The sequence below is a fragment of the Schistocerca americana genome, chromosome 4 (assembly GCF_021461395.2).
Source record: "Schistocerca americana isolate TAMUIC-IGC-003095 chromosome 4, iqSchAmer2.1, whole genome shotgun sequence".
NCBI lineage: Eukaryota > Metazoa > Arthropoda > Insecta > Orthoptera > Acrididae > Schistocerca > Schistocerca americana.
In genome coordinates this window covers 686867922-686890169 of record NC_060122.1, presented here as the reverse complement: position 1 = coordinate 686890169, position 22248 = coordinate 686867922, and the positions used below count along the sequence as shown (strand labels likewise).

Below are 22248 nucleotides of genomic sequence, written 5' to 3'. Positions count from 1 at the left end.
TGAAAATTATTTTGAGCAGTTAGTTTATGAACCCACGCGAATAGTAAACGGTTGTGAAAACACACTTGACCTCTTAGCAACAAATAACCCTGAGTTAATAACGAGCATCAAAACCAATTCAGGGATTAGTGAGCACAGGGTTGTTGTAGTGAGATTGAATATTGTAATCCCCAAATCCTTGAAAAATAAGCAAAATGATACCTATTCAAAAAAGCAGATAAAAATTCACTTGATACCTTCCTGAGAGACAATCTCCACTCATTCCAAATTAATAACATAAGTGTAGTCCAGATGTGGCTTAAACTCAAAGAAATAGTATCAGTAGCAATTGAGAGATTTAGACCAAATAAATTAACAGATGACAGAGCTGATCCTCCTTGGTACACAAAACAGGTTAGAACACTGTTGCAGAAACAATGAAACAAACATGCCTAATTTAAACAGATGCAAAATCCCCAAGATTGGCGATCTTTTACAGAAGCTTGAAATTTAGTGCAGACTTCAATATGAGATACCTATAACAGTTTACACAATGAAACTTTGTCTCCAAACCTGGCAGAAAATCCAAAGAGATTCTGATCGTACGTGAAGTATGTTAGCGGCAAGAAACAATCAATGCCTTCTCTGCATGATAGCAATGGAGATACTATCAAAGACAGTGCTGCCAAAGCAGAGTTACTAAACACAGCCTTCCAAAATGCCTTCACAAAGGAAGACGAAGTAAATATTCCAGAATTCGAATTGAGAACAGCTGCCAACATGGGTAACGAAGAAGTAAATATCCTCGGAGTAGTGAAGCCACTTAAATCACTTAATAAAAGCAAGTCTTCTGGTCCAGACTGTATACCAATTAGGTTCCTTTCAGAGTATGCTGATGCATTAGCTCCATACTTAATAATCATATACAACCATTCGCTCTACGAAAGATCCGTACCCAAAGACTGGAAAGTTGCACAGGTCACACCAATATTCAAGAAAGGTAGTAGGAGTAATCTATTAAATTACAGGCCCATATTGTTAACGTCGATATGTAGCAGGATTTTAGAGCATGTATTGTATTCGAACATTATGAATAACCTCGAAGAAAATGGTCTATTGACATACAGTCAACGTGGGTTTAGAAAACATCGTTCCTGTGAAACACAACTAGCTCTTGATTCACATGAAGTGTTGAGTGCTATTGACAAGGGATTTCAGATCGATTCCGTATTTCTGGATTTCCGGAAGGCTTTTAACACTGTACCACACAAGTGGCTTGCAGTGAAATTGTGTGCTTATGGAATATTGTCTCAGTTATGTGACTGGATTCATGATTTCTTGTCAGAGGGGTCACAGTTCATAGTAATTGGTGGAAAGTCATCGAGTAAAACAGAAGTGATTTCTGGCGTTCCTCAAGGTAGTGTTATAGGCCCTTTGCTGTTCCTTACCTGTATTAATTATTTTGGAGACAATGTGAGCAGCTGTCATTGGTTGTTTGCAGATGGCGCTGTAATTTATTGACTAATAAAGTCATCAGAAGACCAAAACAAAGAAAAGATATCTGAATGGTGCAAAAAGTGGCAGTTGACCCTAAATAACAAAAAGTGTGAGGTCATCCACATGAATGCTAAAAGGAACTTGTTGAACTTCGGTTACGCAATAAATCAGTCTAATCTAAAAGCCATAAATTCAATTAAATACCTAGGTATCACAATTATGAACAACTTAAATTGGAAAGAACACACAGAAAATTTTGTGGGGAAGGCTAACCAAAGACTGCACTTTATTGGCAGGACACTTAGAAAATGTAACAGATCTACTAAGGAGACTACCTACACTATGCTTGTCCATCCTCTTTTAGAATACTGCTGTGTGGTGTGGGATCCTTACCAGATAGGACTGACAGAGTACATTGAAAAAGTTCAAAGAAAGGCAGCACATTTTGTACCACGCGAAATTGGGAGAGGGTGTTACAGAAATGATACAGGATTTGGGCTGAGCATCATTAAAAGAAAGGCATTTTTCGTTGCGACAGAATCTTCTCATGAAATTCCAGTCACCAACTTTCTCCTCCGAATGCGAAAATATTTTGTTGACAGCGACCTACATAGGGAGGAACGATCACCAAGATAAAATAAGGGAAATCAGAGCTCGTACGGAAAGATATAGATGTTCATTCTTTCCGCGCACTATACGAGATTGGAATAATAGAGAATTGTAAAGGTGGTTCGATGAACCCTCTGCCAGGCACTTAAATGTGATTTGCAGAGTATCCATGTAGATGTAGATGAATCAGCCTCACAGGCAGGATAATGACTGTACTAGTTCAGTACCTGACTAGGGGTTAAGTTGTAGACATTATCAGCAGCATGGAATAGGTCTGTCTCTGCCTCACCTGCATACAAATCAGAGGCAGTGTGACAAGATTGTGCATAAACTCACTGGGCCTGCCACTTAAAAGAAACCTTTTGAAGGCACAAGGTTCAGCCATTCAACTTTCATGGAAATGTTAGCTTAGTGAATGGCTCCCAGAGACTGTTATGAAGAGGATGCACAGAGATATTATGCGAGTGATTACCAGGAATGGTCTGAAGATTCTGTGTGGTGTCCGAATACGGAAAGTCTGGTTTATGAACAAACAGTTATTTTGAAAGCTACATATTCATTTGTAAAACTGATAAGATAATTTTGCTACTAAGAAAGGACTTTAAGTATTAATAGTAATTTTACTAGAAGGGATCAGATTATATACTGGTAAGAAAGAGATTTAGGAATCATGTTTTAAATTGTAAGACATTTCCAGGGGCAGATGTGGACTCTGACCGCAATCTATTGGTTATTAACTGTAGATTAAAACTGAAGAAACTACAAAAAGGTGGGAATTTAAGGAGATAGGACCTGGATAAACTGACTAAACCAGAGGTTGTACAGAGGTTCAGGGAGAGCATAAGGGAACAATTCACAGGAATGGGGGAAAGAAATACAGTAGAAGAAGAATGGGTAGCTTGAGGGATTGATTGATTTCTTTATTAATCCATGTAACAATTTACGTTGTGTGGATTTCGTCAGCAAAATCATATACAATACAATATACCTACAATTATACACATAAAATTAGTATTTACACACATTTTTGAGGTATCTTAAATTAGTTTTATATCCTTATGTAATTTGTAATTTTCTTATAGTAGTGTACAATTTTGGATTTCATATTATAATTATTTCCTCATGTATTACAATGAAGGTTCCTTTAAGAACACTACATGTTTTAATTCAGATAGTCCGTTACTGCGTAATAACTTTTTTTTAAAAAAAATAATTTTTAGTTTTGTTTTGAACTGTCTGATTGTGTCAATATCTGAGTTTTAACTTTATCTGTCCTCTCTAGATGCAGATTGTATTGGTTTCTAGTTTCATAACTGTATACTAAAGAATTTTTCATATAGCAGTCAATATTTTTTTTACATACATAATACTTATTCACAGGGGACAGTTAGGATTTCCAGCTTTTGGAAATGTTCAAGGCAGTGAGCCCTACTGCCACTCTTGGTTATTATACCAATTGCTCTTTTCTGTAATTTGAAAACTATTTGAATATTTTTACTGTTCACTCCCCAAAATATTATTCCATAGGTAATAACAGAGTGGATATAAGAAAAATAAACAGATCTGACACATGTAGTATCACACACTGCAGTCAGAATTCTATGAGCATAGCATGCCGTAGCAATTCTGTTACTAAGTATTTTAATTCGTTCTTCCCACTTTAACTGACTGTCAACATGCATACCAAGAAATTTTGTGTAGTCTACACATTCTATAGTTTCATCGTTTAACTTAAAGTTGTTATAGTGTGGTTTTTTGCAGACATAGAAGTTAACAGCATTTGTTTTTTTAAGATTTAGTGTTAGTTTATTATTGGATGCCCACTCACATACACTGTTTAGTGTGTGTTTGGCTTTTTCTTTTAGCGCATCTGGTGATTTGTCACTGATTAGAACATCTGAGTCATCTGCAAACAATATTGTTTGTCCATGCTTGATGTTCTGTGGGAAATCATTTATGTAAATGAGGAATAGTATTGGGCCAAGGACACTACCCTGTGGGACACCTATATTTACATAATTTGGGTCTGAAGTATGCTTTACAATATAGTTTGAGCAACTTGAAATATGTGAGATTTCAGTTATCTGTCTTCTATTTTTTAGGTATGACTGGAACCACTTTTTCACAAGTCCCCTTATTCCCAGTTCATCTAACTTATTTAACAATATGTTGTGGTCTACTGTATCAAACGCTTTAGTTAGATCAAGAAATATACCTGTTGTGTAGTTCCCTTTATCTAATGCTTCTACAATGTGTTTTGTGAGGTGTGCTGTTGCTGATTCTGTGCTTTTCCCTGAACGAAATCCAAACTGGTCAACAGACAGTAAGTTTTATATATTTAAATAATGCATTAGCCTATCTTTCATAATAGTTTCTAATATTTTTGCAAAGGATGATAGTAGAGAAATTGGCCTATAATTTTCAATTTTTCCTGCCTCACCTTTTTTGAAGAGAGGTAGTAATTTCGCATATTTTAAATAGTCTGGAAAGTAGCCCTGCTTGAAAGATTGATTTATAATATCAAATAAAGGTGGAAGTAGGCTCTTGATACAGTCCTTAATTATAAAAATGGGGACTTCATCCAGACCAGCTGAGTTTTTGTTTTTCAGTTTGCTGACTGCTTTATAGACTTCTTCCTGTGTTGTAGGGAATAACACCATTGAGTGTGATACACCATTATTTGGCTTTTTGACCTGAGGGGCTGTTAGAAAATTTTCCTGTAATTTTATTCCTATGCTACTAAAATAATCATTTATATAGTTTTCCAAATATATTGGGTCTTTTATTACAGTCCCTTCCTCTTTGATTTTCAAGTCTGACAGATTCATTTTCCTGGTACCAGTTTCCTGCTTCACAATCTTCCATACTGCCTTATTTTTGTTTTCAGCAGAGAGCACCAGTTTGGAGTTATGAGCTCTCTTTGCTGCAAGCAATATTTTCCTATATGTTTTCCTATATCTTTTATAAAAGAGTGAGAAAGCAGGATTAGTTTGGCTGTGTTTAATAGAGCTCAGGTACTTTAGTGTTTCAGACGATTTTTTGATTCCTTTCGTGACCCACTTGCTTTTTCCTGCTGTTGATAATGGACATAATACTTTAGGAAATGTTTCTTCAAAATTTAATTTAAACAATGTCATGAAATTTTTGAATTTTTCATTTGCATCTACCTCTGAGTATACTGGGTCCCACGTTTGTCCTGCTATCTGTTTGGCAAACTCATGTCTATTCTGTTTAGAAAAAATTCATCTGTAAATATGCATTTTCTTTGTTTCTTCTGGAGCCACTTTTATATTAATGATTTGCCTGAGTGATCAGATAATCCTAGCTCTGCTACCACCACCTCACAGTTTTCTTTGCCTAAATCTGTTAATACCTGATCAACAGCTGTCTTTGAGTATTTTGATATTCTGGTTGTACTGTTAATCATTGGAACTAGATTGAAACTTTGAGCAAGACTTTGTAATGAGTCCCATGTAGAATCAGGATTCAGTTTATCCACATTTAGGTCTCACATATGAGAATGTGGTTCTTTGGAGTGGATATCTTGTCAAGAACATGATTAAGTTTGGAGAAAAAGATGTTGAAGTCTCCACTAGGAGATCTGTATATGCATAAGATAATCAAATTCCTACACCTGTATTGGTCCCTGATTTCAACTGCCGCCAGTTCAAAATGTTGGTCTTCACTGATTACACATAAATCGCTTCCGGTCTTACACTGATAATTTTGTTTTACATAAATGCAACACCCTCCACACTTCATAGAAGTCCTACAGTATGCACACACTTAATTATAAGACTGCAAGACTAATTGATTAATTTCAGCCTCATTGCACCAATGCTCAGTGAGATAAACAACTGACTCTGTAGACTCCAGCTCCACTTCTAGCTGTTGGGTCTTATTTGCTAGGGAACATATATTTTGGTGAACAACTGTTAAGTAATTTTTTCCAACACTATTTGCATTCCCACTTTTTTTCGTTTTAATGTCGTTCTGTTTTGGTTCAGCTGCTTCCTTATTACAATGAAGTAGTGAAGGCAGCAGAGGATCAAGTAGGTAAAAAGATGAGGGCTAGTAGAAATCCTTGGGTAAAATAAGAAATATTGAATATAATTGATGAAAGGAGAAAATATAAAAATGCAGTAAATGAAGCAGGAAAAAAGGAATACAAATGTCTCAAAAATGGGATCAATAGGAAGTGCAAATTGGCTAAGCTGGGATGGCTAGAGGACAAATGTAAGGATGTAGAGGCTTTTCTCACTAAGGGTAAGATAGATATTGCCTACAGGAAAATTAAAGAGACCTTTGGAGAAAAGAGAACTACTTGTATGAATATCAAGAGCTAACATGGAAACGCAGTTCTAAGCAAAGAAGGGAAAGCGGAAACGTAGAAGGAGTATATAGAGGGTCTGTACAAGGGTGATGTACTTGTGGACCATATTATGGAAATGGAAGAAGATATAGATGAAGATGCAATGGGTATGATACTGCATGAAGAGTTTGACAGACGAAACAAGGCCCCTAGAGTAGACAACATTCCATTAGAACTACTGACAGCCTTGGGAGAGCCAGCCCTGACAGAACTGTACCATCTGGTGAGCAAGATGTATGAAACAGGCAAAATACCCTCAGACTTCAAGAAGAATATAATAATTCCAATTCCAAAGAAAGCAGGTGTTGACAGATGTGAAAATTACTGAACTATCAGTTTAATAAGTCATGGCTGCAAAATATGAACATGAATTCTTTACAGATGAATGGAAAAACTGGTAGAAGCTGACCTTGGGGAAGATCAGTTTGGATTCCATAGAAATATTGGAACACGTGAGGAAATACTGACCCTACAACTTATCTTAAAAAATAGATTAAGGAAAGGCAAACCTACATTTCTAGCATTTTTAGACTTAGATAAAGCTTTTGACAATGTTGACTGGAATATTCTCTTTCAAATTCTGAAGGTGGCAGGGGTAAAATACAGGGAGCAAAAGGCTATTTACAATTCGTACAGAAACCAGATGGCAGTTATAAGACTCGAGGGACATGAAAGGGAAGCAGTGGTTGGGAAGGGAGTAAGACAGGGTTGAAGCCTCTCCCCAACGTTATTCAATCTGTATATTGAGCAAGCAGTTGAGGAAACAAAACAAAATTCCGAGTAAGTATTAAAATCCATGGAGAAGAAATAAAAACTTTGAGGTTCACCGATAGCATTGTAATTCTGTCAGAGACAGAAAAGGACCTGGAAGAGCAGTTGAATGGCATGGACAGTGTCTTGAAAGGAGGATATGAGGTGAACATCATCAAAAGCAAAACGAGGATAATGGAATGTAGTCGAATTAAGTTGGGTGATGCTGAGGGAATTAGATTAGGAAATGAGACTCTTAAACTAGTAAAGGAATTTTGCTATTTGGGGAGCAAAATAACTGATGATGGTCAAAGTAGAGAGGATATAATATGTAGACGGGCAATGGCAAGGAAAGCATTTCTGAAGAAGAGAAATTTGTTAACATTTAAGTATCAGGAAGTCGTTTCTGAAAGTATTTGTATGGAGTGTAGTCATGTAAGGAAGTGAAACATGGACAATGAAATGGGAGATATGATACTGCGTAAAGAGTTCGACAGAGCACTGAAAGACCTGAGTCAAAACAAGGCCCCAGGAGTAGACAACATTCCATTAGAACTACTGACAGTCTTGGGAGAGCCAGTCCTGAAAAAATAGAGGATAGAAGCTTTCAAAATGTGGTGCTACAGAAGAATGCTGAAGATTAGATGGATAGATCACATAACTAATGAGGAAGAAGTATTGAATAGAATTGGGGAGAAGAGGAGTCAGTGGCACAACTTGACTAGAAGAAGGGATCGGTTGGTAGGACATGTTCTAAGGCATTAAGGGATCACCAACTTAGTATTGGAGGACAGCGTGGAGGGTAAAAATCGTAGAGGGAGACCAAGAGTTGAATACACTAAGCAGATTCAGAAGGATGTAGGTTGCAGTAGGTACTGGGAGATGATGAAGCTTGCACAGGATAGAGTAGCATGGAGAGCTGCATCAAACCAGTCTCAGGACAGAAGACCACAACAACAACAATAATTTTGTGTATGAAATATGTTGTGCTTTAGGATATTAGAAAGGTTTCTGAAATTGCTTCATGTATCCACATTGGGGTATCCCATTTACATGTACAAGCACCATATTGAAATTTATGGTAAATTAGGCAAAATTCAGAATTAATGGCTTAATCAATTAGTGTAGTATGAACCTTGTGCATAAAATTCAGATCAACAAAAGTATAATGGCAAAGGTCAGAATATGATGAGCACAGAGGCAAACATCTGCAATGAAACATAAGACTACTTCTGAAATTCAGTGTAAGCTGTTTGGTAAATTAATTAATTTCACAGAAATAGAAATATATCAGTGAAAAGTTAGAATGCCAGTCTTTGTAATGGGTGTTGCAGTACAGTCAGACCTACTGATTTGTTTAGTAGAAACTTACTCTTGCGTATTGTGTTAAGAAGTTCACTATCTATACCTTCCTATTAGCAAAACTTTCATGAAAATTACATGCGCTGGAAGAACCATTACATTAAAAATAATAACCTGAACAATGAACTGAAGTAAAATTCAGGTAATTCATCAAGGGAAGTTACAGATCAGAAAAAAATAATTTTTTCAGTAGCTCTAATGACAACAGTTGGAACTAATGTAACTTGCTGTATCTGAAAGTAAATGTATGTCAGGAGCAAGAGAAACAAATAGTGAAATTAAGAAGTAGGACAGAAAAAATATAATGAGAAAGTAGGGGGAGGGGTTGTGTTAATGGAGATTTAGTCCAGGAAGGTGTCGGCACAACTTCAGGGAGACTAGTATTAGGTGGGAGGATCCAAATAGCCTATGTCATGTAGGAATCATTCAGGTCCAGGGAATTGTCCAGCAGAGCATTTTCAGCGACTGGATACTTTAAGTCCCCAAGATGGACAACTTTTCTATGCTCATTCATGAGCTCATCTGGTTTAGTAGTGGTGATGCATATATAAAATGTTTGCAGTGGCCACATGTTAGCTGATGAGCAATATGTGAAGTTTTGGAAGTTTCTTGGCATTTGATGTTTTACAAGCTGCCAGTGGTGGGGTAAACATGTTTGCAAACATGCTCTCACCATAACCCAACAACAATCCCACACATTTTTCCTCCAGTCTTACTAACCTTGGTATTTTTGTGAAACGGCTTAAATTAAAAGTCTACCTGCAACATGTCACTCCACCAATCCCTCCTTAAATTCTAGACAGATCAGTCCTTAACTCTTACCCAGCTTGTGCATTACAAACACATGGTCTTTGCCATTGATAACTCCTGACAGTTGCTGTCACTCTTTAAAATCAGAGCTATCATTCTTAGTGTAGTTCTCTTTGAAGCCAGCCACAAATTCGAACAAAATATCTCACAAAGCCTTAGGAACTGCCTATCCTGTTAGTAAAAAATGTCAGAAATGGTGTCCTCCTTTCACAACTGCCATTCAGAACAACCTTTTCTTAGCCAACATGCCCAACTTGGACACACTATTTAACATCCCATTTTCCGGACTTCTCCCACCCAAGCCCAACTGCAAAACTAATCCAGCAATTCATGCCCCCCCCCCCCCTGAAATTCAATATTTAATCCCCATCCAGGTCCCTCTCTGATGATAAAACATTGATTCTTCACAGAGGCCTAACCTTCAGCCCCATACCAAAGTCACCATTGCCTAGTCAGAGTCAAAGTTTTCTTATCACTCACATGTAACCTCAACTAGAAATACCAGTTCACCAACCGATCCCAACTCATAACCAATAGAGCGAATATCAAGCATTATCAAGAACAATTTCAACTCAATTTATGAAGGGATCTTCCTTCTCTTCCCTAAAACCATTCTTTTCTGGCATTCCAGGAATTTCTCACTTCCAGCACTGTCTCTCAATCCTTCCTGAAAAATATTACTGTTACCTCAAACTTTACTTAAGCTGAGTCCCAAGCTATATATGATCTGAAGGTAGATCCTTCTACCATCATCTTGTCTGTGGACAAGGGCTCAAGTACTGTTGTATTGGACTGTAATGAGCTTGTGGCAGAGGGGCATCATCAACTCTTGGAGACCTCAACATACAAAATTGTTCCTAACACCCCATTTCTTCCACCCAGACTGAGTTGTATAAAATCCTGAAAACTCTGGGCTCCCCTTAAGAATTCTCAACTGTTTCCATAAATTCCTTATCCATCCTGATGTTTGCATCACCATTTTCTATCTACTTCCCAGAACACACCAATATAACCATTCTTGTCGCCCATAGTAGCCGGCTTTAAAGCTGTCACCTAACACATCTCATCACTGGTTGATCTTTTCCTCCACCCCACCACATAGGGCATCCCGTATGTTATAAAAAACACCATCTCATTTGACATATGAGAAACCACCACTTTCTAGATCATCTCAAATCCAGTCCCACTCCCCTCCTAACCAGAACCATCCCTGTCACTATTGATGTGACCCTGCTTTACACCAACATCCCACATATATAAATCCTGTCAGTCCTATTCTCTAACATCTGCAATGTCCACTTGAAAGTCTTCCTAAAACCTCAATTGTCACCCTATCCAATTTCATCCTTACTTATAAGTACTTCAGTTTTGAGAGCCAGACCTACAAACAAATCAGGGGAAATGTCATGGGAACTGGGATGGCCCCATATTATGATAACCTCTTAATGGATTGCATGGAAGAGGTGTTCCTCAGGATCCAGAAGCTGGGCCCCCAAACTTGGGGCAGAGTTGTCAATGACATCTTTGAGATCTGTACTCATGGTGAAGAAGAACTTTTCTTCTGGCATCAACTCAGCTCATTTTTCAACTCAAATCCAAAGTCATTTTCATTGATGTTGGCCACCTTAATGAAGCCCACATCCAAACTTCAGTCCAATAATCAACAATAACTATGCTTTTACAGCTGATACCTCTCTTCCACATCAAATGCTCCTTTCCTTACTGCCCAGGAACCCACAGCAATTGTTATTTATTTATTTATTTATTTACATGTCATGTTCCATAGGACCAGAGCAAATCTCCAAGGTCATGGAACGTGTCAGTACATGAAATTACAACATAAAACTAATAACAGATAAAAATAAATGTTTATGAACCCGAAAAAAATCAGTCCATAAGTTTAAGTAAACACAATCAACAATGCACAAGAATCAGCTTAATTTTTCAAGGAACTCCTCGACAAAATAGAAGGAGTGACCCATGAGGAAACTCTTCAGTTTGGATTTGAAAGCACGTGGATTACTGCTAAGATTTTTGAATTTGAGTGGTAACTTATTGAAAATGGATGCAGCAGTATACTACACACCTTTCTGCACAAGAGTTAAGGAAGTCCGATCCAAATGCAGTCCGATCCAAATGCAGGTTTGATTTCTGCCGAGTATTAACTGAGTGAAAGCTGCTTTTTCGTGGGAATAAGCTAATATTGTTGACAAGAAATGACAGTAAGGAATATATATACTGAGAGGCCAATGTCAAAATACCCAGACTCGTGAACAGGGGTCGACAAGAGGTTCATGAACTTACACCACTTATTGCCCGAACTGTTCATTTCTAAGCCAAAAATATACTTTTAGAATGGGAAAAGTTACCCCGAAATATAATACCATACAACATAAGCACTCATATGCCCGTTCTGTAAAATTAAAACGTCAGGTTTTGTTGAATTATGTGTTAGAAACCGTAAAAACTTAGTCTTATTGTGATTTAGCATTAGTTTATTTTCTACAAGCCATGAACTTGTATCAGAACTGCACTATTTGAAACCGAGCCAATGTTGCACACAACATCCTTTACTACCAAGCTAGTGTCATCAGCAAACAGAAATATTTTAGAGTTGCCCATAATACTAGAGGGCATATCATTTATATAAATAAGGAACAGGAATGGCCCCAACACTGATCCCTGGGGCACCCCCACTTGACCGTACCCCGTTCAGATCCCACATCACAGCCATTGTCAACATTGTGCATAATGACCTTTTGTTGTCTGTTGATAAAGTAAGAGGTGAACCAATTGTGAGCTGCTCCCTGTATTCTGTAATGGTCCAACTTATGGAGCAATATTTTGTGATAAACACAATCAAATGCCATAGTTAAATCAAAAAAGTATGATAAGTGTTCAAAACCTTTTGTTTAATGCATCCAGTACCTCACAGAGAAAAGAGAATATAGCACTTTCAGTTGTTAAACAACTTCTAAAGTCGAACTATACATTTCGTAGCAAATTGTGTGATATAAAATGATCAATTATCCTTACATACAAAGATTTTTCGATAACTTTTGCAAACACTGATGGCATAGAAATAGGTCTAAAATTATCTACATTATCCGTTTCCCCCTTTTTATAGAGTGGCTTTACTACTGAGTACTTTAATTGTTCAGGAAACTGACCATTCCTAAACTAAAAATTACAAATATGGCTAAATACAAGGCTAACATGTGCATCACAGTACTTTAATATTCTGCTAGGCACTCCATCATAAACATGAGAGTCCTTATTCTTCTGTGATTTAATTATTGACTCAAGTTCCCTCTTGTCTGTATCACAGAGGAGTATTCCAGACATCAATCTTGGAAAGGCATTTGCCAAGAAAGTCATATGATTCCCTGTAGAAACTAAATTTCTATTTAATTCACCAGCAATGCTCAGAAAATCATTGTTAAATACTGTACATATATCTGATTCATCAGTAACAGAAAATTTTTTACTGCGAATTGACTTTATATCATCGACCTTGTGCTGTGGACCAGACACTTCCTTCACAACTGACCATATGGTTTTTGCATACCACATACTCTTCGTCTTCCTAATAACATTTTTAAGCACCTTACAATACTGTTTGTAATGGGCTACTGTAGCTTGATTGTGATTACTTCTAACATTTTGATGTAATTCCCACTTTGTTCTACAAGATATCCTTATCCCACTAGTCAGCCACCCGGGCTGCCTATTACTGCTAGTACCCAGTTTAGAACATTCTAATGGAAAGCAACTCTCAAAGGGCATGAGAAATGTGCTAAGGAAAGCATTATATTTGTCATCTATGTTATCAGCACTATAAACATCCTGTCACTCTTGTTCCTTGACAAGGTTTAGAAAACTCTCTGTTGCTGTTGGATAAACTTTCCTACATAGTTTGTAATTAAATGTGCCATTTTTTTGAGTACTAAAGCCTTTTAGTGTTAAAATTTGTGCATCATGGTCTGAAAGGCCATCATCCTTTTACTAACAGAATGCCCACCCAGTAATGAAGAATAAATAAAAATATTATCTATATTATCTATGGCTGTACCACATTTCCTCTGCACCCTCATTAGAAAAAACACACTCTGCATCAGATCATCTCAATTTATATCTACCAACATCCTTTTTCTTGCACCATCATATACAAAATTTATACTGAAGTCACCACATATGACTAATGTCTGGTACTTCCTGCAAAGAGAATCAAGAACCCTCTCTATCTTGAGCAGAAATGCTCTGAAGTCAGAATTAGGGGGCCTATAAACAACAACAATTAGAAGTTTAGTTTCACTAAATACAACTGCCCCTGCACAGCATTCAAATATCTGTTCAGTGCAGTGCCGCGATTTCTCTATGGACTCAAATGGAATATTGTTTTTTTACCATACATAGCCACTACCCCACCCCACAAGGAACTCCTTGAAAAGCAGCCAGCTAATCAATATCCTGGTAAAGGAAGCCTCTGAATTGTCAAATTATTCAAGTGGTGCTCCGATATACCAATAATTTCAGAGTCAACATCTATAAGCAGTTCACTGACTATATTTCTAATACCTCTTATATTTTGATGAAATATGCTAATTCCTTCTCTACTTGGAAACATTACATCCTCAGAAGGTGTGCACTTAGTAAGAGGGACTTCCTTTAAGCAGGTATACCTGTCAGCTGACTTCAATCTAAAAAAGGTGCAGCTCTAACACCAATTACTACAGGAAATTTTCCAAGAGTGATCCCACCACCACCACCACCACCACCACCACCACCACCACCACCACCCACTACATTGTCACCTATAAGCTTTGCCAGCCTCCCCTTCCCATACCTATTGAGGTGCAGGCTATGCCTAGTGAATCCCGATCTACTGATAGACGCAACTAGCACCACTGAGATGTGACCCATGCCCTCTGCCATCAGTGCCCTCTCCAGCCCCATGTTAATGTGCCTAACAGCCGCATTAAGATGAGGCTGATCATGACGCTGAAACAGTTGCGCGAAATGCTCATTAGTGCCACCACTTTGAGTAGCTATCTTTACCAGGTCATCACCTACATCATATTCCCCATCCCTATCAAGACTGTTCCCTGCTCCACCCACTATCACTACCTGATCCTCCTTCAAAAAATTCCTACTTAACTCCCCTGCTCAACTACCAAATCCTCCAACACCCTCATCAACAACCTCTCCCAGGCTTTCCTCTCCTACAGCCATCCCATAGATCTTATTCACAAAGACATCTCTTACCCCCTGACTTATTCAGTTCCCACTTCCAAAAAACAGAACTCCCACCTCCTCCTTGTCACACAGTAGCTACCAAGTCATGAATACCTCATTACTTTCTCAAGTCAACCCCAAAATGAGACCCCCTCCCTCCATCTCCCTCCCCCCCCCCCCCTTTTATTCCATTATCTTCACCTCATCACCCAAAGTGCACAAAGTTGACCAGTAGCCTTGTTATCCTCTGCCATATGGCATTTGGATGTGGTATGTAGGGACATGGAGTCACCAAAGCACTCTCCTGGCTGTTTGTTGGCTTTGCAGACCTTAGAGCCACTAATTGTCATTCAAGTAGCTCCTCAGTTGGTTTAAGAAGTCACACACACACACACACACACACACACACACACACACACACACACATATATATATATATATATACATATATATATACCTCTTTCTCTCTCTCTCTTTTCTCTCTTCAAATTATTATTTTCACTATTTATTTCTCTTTATCTTAATCAATTTTTACTTCTCAAACTGTCCTTACTACCTGTGGACTGAAGCTAGCACAGTGCTCACCGATGTTTCACCTCCGACCTGCTGTCACTGACATCTCATCTTCATCTTTGTCTATCCTCTTAATGGCGGGCCACAGTGACCTGCCCTTCCTTTTCAGCCTTCCCCAACCAATCCCCGTCTCCTCCCTCAAAGAAGAAACTCTTGGTTTTGAAAGCTAGGTAGCACATCACTTATAAGTTCAACAGACAAAAAATTAGTTATCTTAGTGCGAATGCACAGATGAATCGTGAAGCCTTTACATATGGCACAGTGATTGAGTCACATGTTCAGCCACTTATACACTGCCTCTGCATGAATGTAAGGCAGCAGCAATCAGTGAGACATTTGTGGTCCAAGCAGATATTGTCATTTCCATGTTTACATACAGAGTGCCTAGAAGAGGCAGTCATATTTGGCTGTTCCCTTGGCCAAACAGTGTTTGAAGTTGCTGGATTTGTTGGTGTTTTGCAGTGGACTGTTTAATGTGTCTATAAGCAGTGGTGTAACACACCTGGGCACAAACCACAACAGCAGAATTGTGGCTGGAAAAAAGATCCTGACAGAAGGACCAGAGATGCGTCTCAAAACTTGTGAATAAAAATCCTTCCAAACCTGATAGGAACTGTTGCAGGCAGTGAATGAAGGTCCTTCACTATCTGTTAGTGAGTGAACATTATGATGAGAACTGAATGCAAAGGACATTTGGAATTTGTCACCTCGCAAAAGGTCATTACTCGCACAGGCATAAAAAACCGTGAATCTTCAATGGGCTAAAGTCATTGAACATGGCAGTGGCTGACCGGCAAAATGTAATGTGGTCTTACAAATTACATTTTTTCCTACATTCAAATGAAGCATACCATCAAGTATACTGAAAGCCATATGAATAACAACATCTTGAATGTGTACAAGGTCAGGTGCAAGCTGGAGGTGGGTCTGTAATGTTCTGGGGTGGTTTTCCTTATCATGAATGGGCTGCTCATTGGGGGTGACCACTAATATGAACCAGCATGTTTATTTAAAGATTATGAATGATCAAGCACTGCCTTTCAGTCAAAATCTGCATGATGAGTATGCTATTGACACCCCTATTTTCTCAAGATGACAATAGAAAAGTTCATTGGGATGGAAAATGTGACTGGTCTTCTGAATTCTCCCTCACCCTATTACATCTTGAATGGCCTGTAAAATCTCCTGAATCAAATGCTACATAAAATCTGTGGGATGCATTGGAACAGCAGGTAAAGCAGCAACATCAGCACCACTGCAATTTGGTGGAATTGCATGCACAAATCCTCAGCAAGTGGCATTGCCTGGATACGATGTACCTGCACAACCTTGTGGACTCACTTTCTAACTGCAACTACATGCCTGTCAAGCCCAGGGGTGGAATTACACGGTATTCAATGATGCTTTTAATGCTTTCTCTAGGAGTGACTAATTTTTTGTCTGGCATGCTTACTTTTAATTGTCTATCTGTGGTATTACATATTTTACCTCCTCAAGTTAAGTACTGCTCAGAAATTGTGTGTCTTTATTTATTGGTATTAACTTATTCTCACTTAACATTTAAACAGAGGAATATATGTAAATAGGAACACAAAATGAAGAAATAACAAATTCTAATGGATACCAGTATCAAGGTTATGTCTCACCTATTGTCCAAATAAGTGATTTACTTAATTCAAGAAATACAAAATTTTTCAGCAAGTCATGATCCCATTTTCAGGTTCTTGATAGTTCTGCAAGTGTGTTTAGAGACTCCAGTAATTATGAAAGTTATACCATGATATGTACTGATCTTATACACTTGAAAATGCATGTTTGCTGCTTGACTGTTTGTAACTGCTCTTAATGGCATTATACTTTGAAGAACCTAATAAAAGTATCACACTCCTGAAACATGTTGTGGCTTTAAATTAAATAAATTGTACATTTGGACAGCTAGTGCATCATAATATCTGTACTGTTATAATGATGCAGTTGTGAAGCCACATTACAACAGGTTATCTAATGTACATACTTCCTTTACCAACAAATCAACATTGATAAACTAATGATATGATGATGACTGAAGGCAACTTACACCTTTTACAGAAAACATATTACCCATCTCAACAGCAACAGAAGTCTCATGCTTTTTATTTTTGAGGATGGCAGCATGATAACTGCCAAAGTGTTTTATTAGTGCCCTGCAGGACAGAAACTTAAGAATTTTGTTAGTCATACAATTCTTGGAACATTATGGTGATCTCAAGTAATAACCGATTAAACTTACTATGCACAGAAGGGCCTCTTTCTCTATGCAGTGGTATTTTCTACATTACACTTAAAGAAGTTGTCCACATATCTCTAAGCAGACGAGGTTCTCTGTGGGACCCTAATGAACTCTGGGAATACTCCCGAAGAGTTGGCATGGCAAGCAAGAACATGCACACACTCATATTCCCCCTTAAAGTGAAATTGTAGAGTTAGTGCACTACATATCAGTATATACATAGCATCACTGTATGTACTGGAAGTCTTCTGTTAACTGTAAATGATGATGCTGTTAAACTAGCAGCAGGCCCAGTGCCCTCATCCAAATTGGCCATACAAGAAATTATATTAATTTCTCACATGTGAGTGTCTAATTTTCCAAGCCCCTTCTGTATGCTCAAATATTAACACCAGAAACTAATGTTTCTTCCAGACCTCACTTCCCCAATAATGAATTGATCTGGTTCAATGTTGTTCTGCTGAAGAAAAGAGGTGATGGTTAGAACCAGAATTTTAATTTGTGTGTTAATGTTGTAAATAATTATATTAACTTATCATTTTGATGATGACCATTGTAGCTTCTTAGTATCAGCACAATATTTAGAAGTAGATTACTCCTGGGTGCCACAAAAGAATGTTGATTCATTCTGTCCAATGTGTTAATTTGACTGAGAAGTAGCAGATGTTTATAAAGTATTGACTCTTCAGCATTTTACAAATGATACAGTTCAAGAAAATATTCAGAATAACAACAAATCACATGTAATTCTCAGTACACCACCAAAAAGTTGGCTTCCATCATACACTTCCCACCAACTTCCAACTAGCCAACAAGGGCAAAGATTAAGCAGGTGTCCAAGAAAGTCTTTCAAATAATGAATGAATTAATTATTCATAATTTTTTCTAAAATTAATTTATGTGCTTTTTGTTAACAATTTCAGTGTCAACAACTTCTAATTTAATTATGTCAGGCAGCAAAACTTCTTTCTGTCAATTAAATCCAATGTATGAAAAATAATGCAAGTTTCCAAAAAATAAATAAAATTAATAGTATACATATTATATTCCTGTTTAAATGTACACTGATCAGCCAGAATATCATGACCACCTACCTGTACCTAATAGCCAGTATGTCCACCTTTGACACAGATACCAGTGTCATGACACTTCATGGCATGGAAGCAATGAGGCACTGGTATGTTGCTGGAGGGAGTTGGCAGCACATCTGCATTCCCAATTCCGGTAAATTCCGGGGAGGGGGTCAATGAGCTCACTCTGACCCCATGCTCAATCACATCCCAGATGTGTTTGATGAAGGTTCATATCTGGCAAGTTGGGTTGGGGGGGGGGGGGGGCAGCACGTCAATTGGGATGTGCCACGGCGTTCCTTGAACCACTCCATTACACTCCTGGCCTTGTGACATGGTGCAATATTTTGTATTTTGTTGAAAAATGGCACTGCTGTCAGGAAACATGACAGTCCTGATGGGGTGGAAGTGGTCAGCAACCAGTGTACAAAACTCCTTGGCCATCATGGTGCCTTGCAAAAACTCCACTGGATGAATGGATGCCCACATGAATGTTCCACATGACGCTGCTATCACCTGGATGTGTTTATATCTGCAGTAGATCGCTGGTCACAACGTTATATCTGAGCAATGTATATCCCCTGGAAGACAACAGATTCGTGTCCTCCCATCAGCATAATGAAGAGGTTTCCAGATTCATCAGACTATGCGATGTTCTGCCATAGTGCCAACTTCCAGTGCCAATGGTCACATGTTCAGTTCAGTTGTAGTTGGCGATGTTGTGGTGTTAACATTGGCACTTGCGTGGGTTACCAGCTGCGGAGGACCAACTTTAGGAGTGTTCATTAGACCATGTGTTCAGACACACTTGTACTCTGCCCATCAGTAAAGTCTGTTGTTAGTTCCATCACAGTTTGCTTCGTATCCTGTTTTACCAGTCTGTCCAGCCTATGATGTCTGACATCTATAATGAGGAATGCCCATCCAATCCCATGACATGTGGATGTGGTTTCACCTTGGTTTCACCACCTGTTGAAGACACTCATCAAGCACTCCTTGAACACCTGAATTTCTGAAATGCTCATGCCGAGCTTCTGAGCCACCAAAATTTGACCTCAATGAAACTCAGATAGATTGCATGCCTTTCCCATGCTACACACAGACAGCACATTCATTGATACTGCATGCACCATGTTTGTGTCTGGCTAGCAGTCATTCCTCACCGCATGACACTGCTATCAACTGAATGTGTTTACATTTATAGTAAGTTGGTGGTCATAATGTTCTGTCTGATCAGCATACGTCCCATATGCAAGTATATGTAACAACTTTAGTTATGTTATTTAAACAACAAGAAATATGGAATTGCAAATTTAACTTTATTGGATCATATCATGAATTTATGGCACATAATGTGCTGTTTATTAAATATTAAAAGTGCACCACTAACCAGTTCCATAATAACCTCCATTGTTATTACATCATTAGCATTTCTTGACTCTGCTTCTGGTATTGTTTGCACATTTCTGTAGTTCATTGGAAAATGTACCATAGTTTACTTATCATTGACTAACTTGCTATATGTGCACTGAAAAAACAGTTCATCACAATTGTGTATTAGCTGTTCTTTTCATTATGTACTTAATTCTTAATTACTTTGCTTTACTTTTTTAACTATGTATCATCTTTATGGTCTTGTGGCAGGTTCAGCTGGATGCTCATGTTGAGTAATTTAGTGTTATTCTTGGTGACCATCTTAGCTTTCACAGGGCTGGCAATGTGTGCAATGTGGTGTTCTCAGAGTCATGAGAACAAGTGAGTACTGGCAGTTGTTTCAAAAAACAAACGACATTTACTGAGAAGCCACCCAAGTGAGATCAAAACTATTGCTCTGTGTGATGTGATACAAGCATTTTTTTATTTGTTATGTCTTCCTTGATTTTAGCTTAATCTTCATCCCATTCCTCTTTCCACTTAGGAAAGTCTGTCACCTTAAGGCATCTTAACATTGCCAATTCTGAAGCTTATCATCCATGTCAAGTCATCCTCTCCATCCTGTACAGTCATATTAACTAAGAAAACAATGTGAATTTTTGGGCCACATTTATAAAAGTACCCTTCTGTTCATTCATATTTATGATAAAGGATGCATTTTGAAACAAGTTGGCCTCAGTATCTAAATGTTGCATTAGCCTGTCAGTGCTAACTTAAAAATTTCGACTGACAAAACACTCCCAACCAGATGGTCTCAGGGTTATTCTAGATCTTTTCCTGCATTAACAAAGTGTGATGTTGCATTAATTGATTTATGCTCCAAATGTGAAAGCTAAATTTTGTACAGTAATCATACTGGCATCTTCACATAGCTTAAATATTATTCTACAGTTTCAGAGTTGCTGCATGCAGCTTAGCTTTAAATAGCCTTGTTTATTGACATAAGACCATTAGATTCATTAAAGAAGGTTTTTCCTGCTTTCATAAGTTGGTAGCAACCAGAAAAAAGTCAATATTTGTTGATGGTAATAGATTCCCATGAGCCACACACTGAAAGTCTTCTTGGAGAGCATGGATAGATTTCGTGGTTGGGGAGGAGGGCAACAAAATAAGTTGGGAACTTGTAAAGCTTTTTATTTGTGGGTAACTGACTACAGAGATGACTTATAGAAATCAAAAATATTAATATAAAAATACATTAGTGAAATTAGTAATTACAAAAATTTATCTTTCCACATCAAATTGTACATATATTTCACTGTTATTAAAATTTCTCATTTATGTACATGATCATAAAATATGACACAGAAAAAGAATTCAATAAATATATTACATAAGAAGAAATGAACAGAAAAACACAAAACAGTTACAAAAAGAGTTATAAGACAAAAAATTCCAGTCACATAATCTTCATTCACACACAAACTAAAATATACTATAAAACCCTTATAATACTGAATAGGTTACAAACATAGGAACAATGCTATTTGGTAAACAGCATATTTTGCATTACCTGTCATGGAGAGAGTGGTCTGTTTGTGCAACAAAAAGTCACTATTGTCACTGAAGTTTCTTTCTCAGAATCAAAAAAATTTGTACTTTCTTTATTATTTTCTTCAGAATGAAGCCTACCACAACTGCAATAGTCAACAAGCCCATAGCAACAACAAAAATCACGTCCAGCAATAGGTACTGAATGAAGTTCAAGTCAGCAGCTGCTGATCGCATGTGAGATGCTCCTTTGTGCCTAATAATGTACTCAGTCCAGTGTACAGCAGTCTCTAATGGTGATTGTGGGCGATCTCTGAATAACTCAGATCTGAGCTTTGCGTTTTCTCTGTAACTGTTTAAAAAATGAAAATCCGTATCACTATTTTCGATTCATACTCCGAAGGAAAAAGAGTACGTAGTTCCAAACAGATTAAGATGAATGCCAACAAGTGTTCAGAGTGGTATATTGTGTGTAAAATTTCAATATGTTTAGTCAATACTTTAATATTTAGCTTTGACAGAACCATCACATTCCTTAAACTCATGTTGAGGCAAAAAAGTCTAATGAATGGTTGTAATTTGATGTCATTATGTTTTGGTACAAATAAGGCTTTACCACACAAGTCACAAATTTTAATCAACTTATATTTTATCCATAGTAAAATCTTTATCAGCATTAATCACTATAAGATGATCGGAATCGTTCCTTGGCCACAGTTTCAGTCAATAATTCTCAGTTTTGATAAATAGAGGCTATGGCAGTTATTGCTAAGACTCTGAGAAAATAATACAGATGA

The 22248-nt window shown here is 37.7% G+C and overlaps 1 protein-coding gene across 2 annotated transcripts in view; it reads right to left on the bottom strand.

Annotated features, from left to right (window-relative positions):
- Nucleotides 1-21078: 21078 nt before the first annotated feature.
- LOC124612615 (UDP-glycosyltransferase UGT5-like) overlaps nucleotides 21079-22248 on the bottom strand; it is a 327618-nt gene continuing 326448 nt past the window's right edge. For both annotated transcript variants that reach the window (XM_047140907.1, XM_047140909.1), the window contains one exon: nucleotides 21079-21803. In XM_047140907.1, coding sequence (XP_046996863.1) covers nucleotides 21521-21803 — 283 coding nt within the window. In that variant the 3' untranslated portion in view covers nucleotides 21079-21520. The remainder of the gene's footprint in view (nucleotides 21804-22248) is intronic.